At 37.8% G+C, this 11,300-nt stretch overlaps 1 protein-coding gene across 1 annotated transcript in view; it reads left to right on the top strand.

Annotated features, from left to right (window-relative positions):
- Nucleotides 1-10,253, top strand: part of FDX1 (ferredoxin 1) — a 32,974-nt gene extending 22,721 nt beyond the window's left edge. Inside the window, exons 3-4 of the mRNA XM_059930408.1 lie at nt 3,827-3,956; nt 9,428-10,253. Coding sequence (XP_059786391.1) covers nt 3,827-3,956; nt 9,428-9,554 — 257 coding nt within the window. The 3' untranslated portion in view covers nt 9,555-10,253. The remainder of the gene's footprint in view (nt 1-3,826; nt 3,957-9,427) is intronic.
- The last annotated feature ends 1,047 nt before the right edge of the window (nt 10,254-11,300 follow it).

Genomic DNA, 11,300 nt, shown 5'->3' on the forward strand with positions numbered 1-11,300 from the left:
GACTCTCTCAGTTTCTTATCCTTCTTTTCTTCTTTTTCCCCCTCCTCCTTGGTGAAATCTCCTGACTTTTGCTTCTGTCTTGTTCATGTCAAATCCATCCTTTACACACAGGCACCAGCAAGATCTATCCAGAATAAACATACCGTGTCACTTTCCTACACAGAATCCTTTAGAAGCTTCCCGTAACTTCAACAGCAACCACTGTCCTCCAGGGTCTGGATCCAGGAGAGGGGCAGTGAAGTGACAGGTGCTCATAACCCCTGGCCAGAAACATCTCTGTGTCAACCCACCCACTACGAGCATGCTAGTTTACCCACCGTGTCAGGAAGCAGGGAGTGCGCTTATAGGACAGCTCAAGCTCCTTTAGGAGAACATGAGAGACCTCCATGCTTGGTCCCCTGTCTGCCTCTATAGCCCCTAGCACCGCATCCCGCCCGGGACTGTGAGTTTTGTTTTTCTTGCATCTTCTGTTACACATGGCTTGCAGTTCTCAGGATTTATCTTTTTTTAAATAATAAAACTATGAAGGAAAGTTATAAGCTTTTTAAATTAGGAGAGTTGCTTGGTATACTTTATAAGGAGGTTTTACGTACTTTTTAAGACAAAAGATGCTGGATTTCCTGAATTTTGTCCCATAGTATCTTCAGAGCGATTTGCCATTTTAGTTTTGAGTTTGTCTTGATTGGGTATTGATGAGATAAAAACAGAAAACAAAGTTAGTGTATATTTATTGAATACTAGGGAACAAATCCATTAAGAACTGTAATTCTTCTTTGTGGAGTCATAAAATGTTAGAGAGAACAGGCCCTTAGATATCATCTGCTTCAGTCTCTCATGGTACAGATGAAAGAAAACCGAGGCCCTTGAGAGGCTTGCCCAGGACACAGCAGACAGTATGGCAGATGCATCTAGAGCCCAGATGGCCTCAGGGTTGTACTACACCAGTTCTCCTTTTACTGCAGGGGTTTCCTCCCTCCCTCCCTCCCTCTCTCTCCCTCCCTCCCTCCCCCTCCCTCCCTCTTTCCCTCTCTCCTTCCCTCTCTTTCTTTCTTCCTACCTACCTACCTATCTGTATTTTTTTAAGCAGAGGAAGCTTACTTCTTTTTAAGTAAAATATATCCATTTACCTTTTTCTGTGAAATGCCTCAAATTTATACAAAAATAGAAAAGGAAAGTACTTGTTCAAATAACCAGTTGGTGTGGGTATATATTTGTGTATTACATAAATGTACTGAATATATGTATATATAATGTTTATATATTTAATATTCACATAAAGTGGATTAGATTATTGAGTGGCAGAAATTCATAGTTGATTCATTTAACTTCTTGGGTTTAATTCTTACTCTTACGTTTAAAAAAGTTGAATGACTCTTAAGTTTTCTTATAACTTCCAAATCATAATAATTACCAGCACTTGAATAGTTCTTATTTTCTACCAGTCACTTGTGGTTGCAAGTACCTATGTTAAGTACACACTCATATGTAATTCTTGCAACTATTATGTGAGGTTGGTACAGTTACTATTGAGGAAATTAAGGCAGGAGGGTGTAGTGGCCCAAGGTGATGCCATTAGTAAAAAGTGGAGCTGAGATGGAAGCCAGGGAATCTGGCTCCACAGTCCATGCTTATGACCCCTGTACATCACTATATGGTGTCTCTGTGCTTTATCTTGTTACTGCTTTGAATGAGATTTAATAAAAATGAATGTTTAAGGAAGCCTCTCTCTTCTTTCTTGACATTTTAAAAAATAAAATATGAGTAACAAATGTTTAACTTATAAAAGAACAACTCTTGTTAAAATGATAAATTTGTTCTGAGGAAAATTAAGAAGTTCACTAATTATTGATAGTAGTTCTATTAATATTTTATATAGTGTTTATTGACCAAAAGAATCTAAATCAAACTGAAGTTACTCCTAGGACTCTATAATCTTTACAGTTGTATAGTGGCTTTAAAAATTATTATTCAAAAACAAACCAGAATAACTTTTTTAGGTAGAATTTAATGAGAACATGATTCTGGATGATTCTGTTTTGTCAGATCCTCTTCTGGATGTATTTTAAGAAAAGCCCAACCAGACTGAGGGAAGGGATTTAGAACTATGTCATTACGTAAGAAAAATTTGGAGGGCCTGGGTACGCTCAACCTGGAGAAGAAAGAACATTCTCAAATATATGAACAGCTATTGTTTAGAAGGATTCACTAACTAAACTCACAGAAACAGAGAATAGAAAAGTGGTTGTCAGGGGCTTGGGGGAGGTTGGGAAATAGGGAGGTGAATAGGTAAAAGGGTATAAAATTTCAGCTCTGAGATGATTAAGGACTGAGGATCTAATGTAAATCATGGTGACTGCAGTGATAGCACTGTATTGCTGAGAGAGCAGAACTTACATGTTCTCACTAAAAATAAATAAGTAAATATATGAGGTTACAGATGTGTTAACTAAATGAGAGGAGTCCTTTCACAGTATATACGTATATCAAATCATCACGATGTATGCTTTAAATATCTTACAATTTTATTTGTCCGTTATACCTCGGTAGAGCCAGAGAGAAAAAAAGGATTTGACTTCATGGGATAGAATTGGAGCAGTAGGTGGAAAGTTACAGAGTGACAGACTTTTAGCTCAGTAGAAGCCGAGTGTGAAATTGGCTGGCTTAAGCAGTGAGGATTTCTTTGTCAGGAAGTTTTCAAGCAAAAGCTGGGTAACCCCTGGGAAAAGGATGTTGCAGAGCAGATTCATAGTTTAGTTGGACTGGATGACTTTTCAGTTCCCTTTTAACAGTCCCTGGCATATTAATATGCACTCAATAAATAACTGTTAAATTAGTGACTTTTAAAAACATGGAACGGGAGAAATATTCTTCTCTCTTTATTTTAAACCAGTGTGACTCTCTTTTTTTAATGTACAAAGAACTCTTTTAAAATTAATTAATTAATTAATTTTTGGCTGCGTTGGGTCTTTGTTGCTGCACGCGGGCTTTCTCTAGTTGCATCGAGCGGGGGCTACTCTTCATTGCGGTGTGCGGGCTTCTCATTGCGGTGGCTTCTCTTGTTGCAGAGCACTGGCTCTAGGTGCGTGGGCTTCAGTAGTTGTGGCACATGGGCTCAGTAGTTGTGGCTCGTGGGCTCTAGAGCTCAGGCTTAGTAGTTGTGGCACACAGACTTAGTTGCTCCACAGCATGTGGGATCTTCCCGGACCAGGGGTCGAACCCATGTCCCCTGCATTGGCAGGTGGATTCTTAACCACTGTGCCACCAGGGAAGTCCCAAACCAATGTGACTCTTAAAGTGACTTATTTGATTCTGTCCTGATTATAAGGAGAGATTGAGAGAGAAAAATATTTAACTTTAGATGTTGGTTTGGTTACTTTCTGGTTCCTCTTATATACTGTGCGGCTTTATAAATTGTGTTGCGTTCTCCAGGAAAAGGTAAGTAACTTGCATAGCTGTTATATAAATCATTACTATATAAGTTTAAAATGCATGCATTTTTGTATGTATGCATATCTGAGTTTATTATTAACTTGTAAGCTCTTTGGTATTAGGATTTGTATTTTTATGTTTCCCCTCACAGCATCTAGTTCATACCTTTTAAAAATAATATTTGAAAGTGATTTCAAATTGTGTGTGTGTGTGTGTGTGTGTGTGTTGGGTATGGGGGGGTTGTCCCTAATTCTCATTGTCATTCAGAAATAAAGTCCTATCATTGATGTATGCTAATGCTGATTTTTAAATTTAGAAATTATTTAATTAATTCAAGTCAATTTTGAATTGTGTTGAATGTAGAGGGGAGCATAGTCAATGTTTGTTGCTTTTGTAGGTGCATGTGAGGGAACCCTGGCTTGCTCCACCTGTCACCTCATCTTTGAACAGCACATATTTGAGAAATTAGAAGCAATCAGTGATGAGGAGAATGACATGCTTGATCTGGCATATGGACTAACAGATAGGTAAGATTTTTGGACCACTTCCGTTGTAATAATAATCTAGGAGGATAAAAGTTTTATTAGTTCATGTCTGTCTCTGACCAGAGACATGTAATATGCATGCATGTAATAGGGTTCTCCCAGTGTAGATAGATAACAGTCACAGACTTTGAATATCAAATATGTGACATTTCTGTTATGTATTCTACAGTTTAACCCTTATGAAACTTTTAACAAAAGTAAAAAAAAGATTAATTGGAAGTATTAGAAGCATAAGTTCTAGATCCTAATAAATCTTTTTTCATCTATTTTTATTCCAGGAATTAATATTTATCACAATTTAATGAGTTGGGATTAAATTTAATGCTTTTTATGGTATTCTTGAAGGACAGATTTGATAATTGAAAGAAATTATAATGGAAAATTTTACCTACTTGAGAGAATACAATTTTTAAAAAAACTTAATATAAGTAATTATGTTAAAATGAATACTTCTATTTCTAACTGTACATTAAAGTAAATTAATCAGAGCTTATTCTTGTTATTAATAAGTAGAATTACTCTTTTTTTTTTTTAAATGGCAAAGCAAGGAGGACGTCAAGAAGGACAACAAAGGAGGTCAACTGGACTCAGTGAATGGTTTTTTTTGTTTGTTTGGGTTTTTTTTATAAATTTATTTATTTATTTTTGGCCGTGTTGGGTCTTCGTTTCTGTGCGAGGGCTTTCTCTAGTTGTGGCAAGCGGGGGCCACTCTTCATCGCGGTGCGCGGGCCTCTCACTATCGCGGCCTCTCCTGTTGCGGAGCACAGGCTCCAGACGCGCAGGCTCAGTAGTTGTGGCTCACGGGCCCGGTTGCTCCGCGGCATGTGGGATCTTCCCAGACCAGGGCTCGAACCCGTGTCCCCTGCATTGGCAGGCAGATTCTCAACCACTGCGCCACCAGGGAAGCCCAATAGAATTAATCTTAAAAGTGGTAAGGTTTATAGTAGCAAGAGATATCAAGTGATACCTTATTTTTTTTTTTTAATTATCTAGTCTTTTGGTTTGAGTTAGGGAAGATAGGTAGTTAATTTACTGTTTCAAGGGACAAGATAAGAGTTTATTTAATTAAGGTTGGCTTTGGTGTTTAACTGTAATTTGGTGGCCCTAATGAAAAATAGTTAAAAAAAATAAGAAATAATAGTAATAATAATAATAGCTTTATTTCATGTGTATCATGTAACCACAATTTTATTAGATCCTTAAGATAAACCCTCTTATCTAATAATCCTCAAAAAGTTTTTAGGTCATTGGTATTTATTGTGGCTGCCATCTGCCTGTCTCCCCTCACATCTTCAGGTGCCACGTTCTCTATCAACACCTCCTTTTTTTTTTTCTAAAGGATAACACACAGAATACACTCAATGTTGTGTTAATTTGGTTCTGAAAATTGTTTCTTTCAATGTGAGGGGTAAATCATAGCTAACTGCTTGCCCTTTTATTCAGATGAAATTTGTAGGCACATGTAACAGATAACATTCTGAATGAAAAAAAAAATGAGAGAAATTGGAGAGCTGCATTTAGGAGAGGTACATGAGTGTGAGAAGATACAAGAGACCTGTTGTAAATGTAAACTAGCCAAGAACTTTGATAATAAAATTCAGAAGTTTTAGAACAAGATAATGGAAAGCAGGAAATAGCTTTTATGGCATTTTATAGCTGATATTCTTAAGTACACAGAATTTTTGTAGAAATGCTTTGTGGGGAAAGAGTATAATGCTTTTCACAGGTAGGATTTAGAAAACACTGACATATTTGGAGTGAAAATAATTTTGCTCAAAGATAGTAACTGCATGTAAACTTCTATTTCTAGGGTACCATATACATCCAAACAAAGAAACAAGGAAACTCAGTCTTTAGTTCTTAGGTTTATTTATTTATTTATTTATTTATTTATTTACTTACTTACTTACTTACTTATTTGGCTGCACCAGGTCTTAGTTGAGGCACGTGGGATCTTCATTGCCACGTGTGGGATCTTCATTGCAACATGGGGGATCTTTAGTTGTGGCTTGCAAATTCTTAGTTGTGGCATCCATGTGGGATCTAGTTCCCTGACCAGGGATCAAACCCGGGCCCTCTGCATTGGGAGCGTGGAGTCTTAACCACTTGACCACCAGGGCAGTCCCATAGGTTTATTTTTAAAATTAAGTGCTATGTAAGTGTCTATAATTTTTAGGATAAAACAGCATCATTTTAATGTTTATTTTAGGGTGTACTTAACCTTGACTAATGATGGATTGTTGATACACGGGCTCATATGGCACTTACTGTACTGGTTACATGTCTCCTTTTCCCCATTAGAGCAGGAGCCATGTCTTATTTCATCATTGTGTCTCCAGTGCCTGATTCACCAAAGGCGTCACCAACTGTTTTTGGAATTAATGGTTGGTAGAGAGATTCAGGAATTATCTGTGAATCTATTTTTGATAGTTGTCATTGCTCCCTGCTACCAGTTTCCATGGATAATCTACACAGAGGCCTCAGTTTCCATATTTGTAAAATGAGGATAATAATAGTACCTACCTCATAGGGTTGTTGTGTCGTGTCAACTAATAAATGTACGTGAAGCTCCTTGAACAGTGTCTGGTGAAGGAAGCATTCATTAAATGGTTTTTGTTGGCATTCTGACTATAATAATATTAATTCAAATGCCGGAAACAAAGCTTAGTTCTTGTAGATTTGCTCAAGGCCACAGAGAGAATGACAGAGCCCTGGTTTGGATCAGTTACATTGGACCCCAAAACCCTTGGTTTTTTACTATTTGACGCTTCTTCTCTGCATTGAAAACCAAACTTTAAAAGTAAAGTTAACGTTAACACCTAGTATATTTCCACTGTCAGGTGTATATGGAGAAAATGTCTTCAAGGTTTGCACAAGTGTGAGATTTTGTAGGATTAATAGTGAAGTCAAGGAAGACTTGCTGTCCGTCTCCTTCTGTAGAGGTGTAAGACACTTTCTGCACTGGTAGACCCTAGAGCCGGAGACCTTCCAGGAGGAAGTAGGGGAGTGAGAACAGCCACAGTGCCACTGCCTTATCTTCTAGGGCTATAGAACCAGCAAGGGCTTTCGGTGCCACCCCTCCCTGTGTTCCCCCACACAGTTCTTGTTCTTCTGTTACTACACTTACTTTATTCTGCCCTGTATCACTGGTAGCTCTTTCTGTCCTGTGCCCCTTACTAAAAGTTCCTTGAAGGCTAGCATTACCCTACTCATCTTTGTATGAACACCAAGAGTAACCAACAGTCTCTCTAGGGCTCACCACAGTCCTAATGAATTTGTCTAAATTGGCTTGCCTTATTTTTTCTCTTGCAGACAGAGCTTAATGCATAATTGAGTATTGTCAGGGCTGTTTCTATTCAACAAATAGGAATTATTGGTAAAAGGGGATTTTTTTCTATCAGCAATCAATATTTCCCATGGCAGTAGTACTTACTCCTTACTCAGAAACCTCCCAGTGGTCCCTCGTTGCTCACCAGTAAGAACCTGAACCCCTTCACTGGTGTTCAGAGCTGTCCATGGCTTGACCACCTTTCTAGCCCGTCACTCCCCTGTCCTCGTCTGGCCTGCACAGCAGCCAGGCCAAAAACCCAAACTGCCTCAAACATGCCTTGAATCCCTATTAGCTTTGCCTCAAATGCCTTTCTCCTTTATCTTTTTTAAAATATTAAGTTCTAGCCAGCCTTCAAAGCCCATTAGAAACACCATCTCCCCCGTCAGAAGTCAGTGCTTTCTCCTCAGCCCTTTCAGCTTTCTCTCTCTGTGGCATTTGTCACAGTCTCATGTGTTAATTATCTGCAAATGTGTCTCAGCTCTTCTATTTGATTGAAAGTTCACGCCTTAGTACTGATATTAGCAACTAATCCTCATGGCGGTCCTGTGAGGAACCCACTTATTATGCATCTTTAGGATGAGGTTGGGAAACTAATATTTGGCAGGGTTAAGAAAGTTGCTTGTGAACACGTCATGTTCAGTGTTGGATTCTGGACCACTGGTCTGTTTGGCTCTAACCCCTGCATCCCTGGCACCCAGCATGTAAGAGGTGTTCAGTAAGGATCAAAGTGAGTTGCTGTTCTTTTGCAAACCCACTGACATTTAGTTCTGTGCCTTTTGATGCTCAGCAGGTGCTTGACGAATATGTTGACAAAACCAAGACCTACATACCACATTCCATCAAACTGAAGACAATTTGATTATAAGACTAATATAGTATTTTTTTTTTAAGTTTTTTTATTTTATTTATTTATTTTTTGGCTGTGTTGGGTCTTCGTTTCTGTGCGAGGGCTTTCTCTAGTTGTGGCAAGCGGGGGCCACTCTTCATCGCAGTGCGCAGGCCTCTCACTGTCGCGGCCTCTCCCGTTGCGGAGCACAGGCTTCAGACGCACAGGCTCAGTAGGTGTGGCTCACGGGCCCAGTTGCTCCGCGGCATGTGGGATCTTCCCAGTCCAGGGCTCGAACCCGTGTCCCCTGCATTGGCAGGCAGACTCTCAACCACTGCGCCACCAGGGAAGCCCAGTATTTATTTTTATGTGCCATTAAGAAAGAAAAAGCTCTGCTGATTAAAATATGGTGTAAAATGATCTTATCACTTAGCGTTTTATGCATACTGAAAGAGCTATTTATACTTAGATTTAGAGCTATTTAGACAGATTTGTACATCACTGTACAAATATGAAAATATGAATAAAATTGGTCATAATACTGAAAAAAATAAAAGAAAATGGAATTACAGTTATTCTTTCAATGACAAATATTTACTTTCCTAATATCAATTTATGCTGGGTCTCTATTGTTAATTTTTGTTTTGTAATCTTTTTGGACTTATTTTGAATGGTAATAAAATTCAACACATAGTATTAACATAGTTCCCATAACCCAGTTGAAGAGACACTTCTGATGTGACTGATACCTCACAGTGTAGCTGTGATTGTAAGATGCCATTGATTTTAAGATGCATTTGGTTTCAGAGATGTTAAAATTGTGGGAAAAATATGCATCTGATAATTGATGACTTACGTCTCTGTGTTTATTCCAAATTTCTTGTTTTAAAGGCTTTAAAAAGTGTAGCTTTCTTTTATAGACTGTATGGTTTTAATTATCTGGGAATTGATTAGTCATTCTCTTGGCATTGCTAAAACCTCAGTTCTCTTCTCCACTGTTGTGCCTTCTCATCATTTCATTGCTTGTCAGTCCTGTCACCAAAAAGCAGTAGTTCCAGTGAAACAATTAGTAGAAAGATTAAAATGAAGCTTTGGCGTATCACACTTTTTGTTTTTCATATTTACATTCTGTTTTCCTCTAGTTGAAAGGGTTGGATGTATCTTTTTCTACTTAATGGAAATTTAAAAGGTAAATAAATCCCTATGCTTTGGGTAAGAAAAGGTCCTGGTAACTGCATTGCCTTGTGAATAATATATACTTAATACTAAATCATACCTCCTCCCTTTTTTACACAGATCGCGGTTGGGCTGCCAAATCTGTTTGACAAAGGCTATGGACAATATGACTGTTCGAGTACCTGATGCTGTGTCTGATGCCAGAGAGTCCATTGATATGGGCATGAACTCCTCTAAGCTAGAATAAATAGGAATATTTTCACAACATTTTACCTATTTTTATAATTATTATTTCTTAATGTAATTAAATGAGAAGATGGATGAATGCATTTATTGTTATGACTAGATTTATTACTTTAATTCACCTTGTGTAACTGCTGAATTTTTTAGTTCTGAAAGAATCATCTTTATTTTGATTAAATTATAAAAACAAATCAAATATTAGAAAGTAGTTAATATGAAAAAACCTTATATATTTTATCTGTGTTTGATTAGCAGCGTTAGCAAAATGTTTTCACATAAATCTTATGCCTACTTACCTATAAAATAGGTTAAAAAAAGGTATCATTATCTCTGTTAGATGTGGTGGAGGCAGAGATGTAAAATGGCTTGTCTAGGGCCATACAACAAATTAGAAGGTCAGTACTAGAACTGTATCTTGTTATTACAAGTTATGTGTTGAGATCGAAAGTGGAGAAATTAGGAATATCATAGTTATAGCTGTAGTTAAATGTGAATGTGTATGGATGTGTATTAAATTGCTCAGTAAGCTGATTAATTTCAAAGATAGTTATGACCTTATAAATCAATATTTCAGAATTTTGATTCAGTGAAAAGTGTACGTCTGAGCACAGGTAATGGAGCGCTGTCAAAGATGTTTGGTGTCAGTTCTGACTGAACTGGAGGAATAAACTAAAAATTAGATGTCTTTATTTTTTTATCCTAATCAGAATGTCCTGTCTTTGTAATCTTTTAAAAATAATGCCTGTGACAGAATGGACATCTTATGGATTAGGTTTTCTCTGTCCTGAGCTGCAGAAGGAAGCGAGTGGGCTGCCATCCCCTCGGCGAGGACAGAGCCTCACATTGTGCACTGAGCACTATGGGCACGGTCCTGGGGGGGGCGGGGGGGGGGGGACTCGAGCACCTCAGATCACTATCTGCGCATGGCAGGCCTTTGTACTTTATCTTTACTGTGAATACACTGGTAAATGATAATAAAGGGGTACAAAGTATGCTCTTGGAAGTATAATAAAACATTAGTTTGGACTAATGGTGGGGAAGGGCAGAAAAAACTAGTTAAAAGTGAATTATAAAGTTGAGTTAGCTTCAGGTACATCTGTGCACTTTGAGCATTTGCACAAATACTTGTCAAGTATGGTGTTGGACCTACAACGTTGTGTTATGTCCATCGGGGTACAGAGATGAACATGATCAGGAATGCCCTCAGGGAGCTCACCTTTTATTAGGAAAAGATAATATATATGTATGCACAAATCATTTGCTTCAACTAAACTGACCAATTTGCCAAATAGAATACTTTTAAACTAATTAACATGTATAAAGTGATTAAGGAAGAACTCAGGGCTTCTAATGTTCATCTGACACTTGATAACCATCGAGTGCCTTCTTCGTGGAGAGTGTCCCACTTTTAGAGCACTTCAGAACAGTCTGACCTCTTAGCTAGCTTCCATATTCTCCACGTGTTCTTGCATGGATTCCCTAAATTCTCCTTTCCAGGGCACTTTAATGATGACACCCAGCTTAAGACTCTACACTTTAGTCTAATTGTCTCAGATTTCAAATTAAGAGAGCTTCTTATTAATGAAGTTTAATTGTATTACTTAAATAAAACCTACTAAACTTATTAAGTGGAGCATATAGCCTATAATTGTTTTGTATAAAAGTTATTTTCTTCAGTTTGAAAAAAAATCCATGTTAGATGTGTGTGCGTTCTAGGTAATGGTATTCAGTTATCTGTTGCTGCAGTTTT

The sequence above is a fragment of the Balaenoptera ricei genome, chromosome 8 (assembly GCF_028023285.1).
Source record: "Balaenoptera ricei isolate mBalRic1 chromosome 8, mBalRic1.hap2, whole genome shotgun sequence".
Lineage (NCBI taxonomy): Eukaryota > Metazoa > Chordata > Mammalia > Artiodactyla > Balaenopteridae > Balaenoptera > Balaenoptera ricei.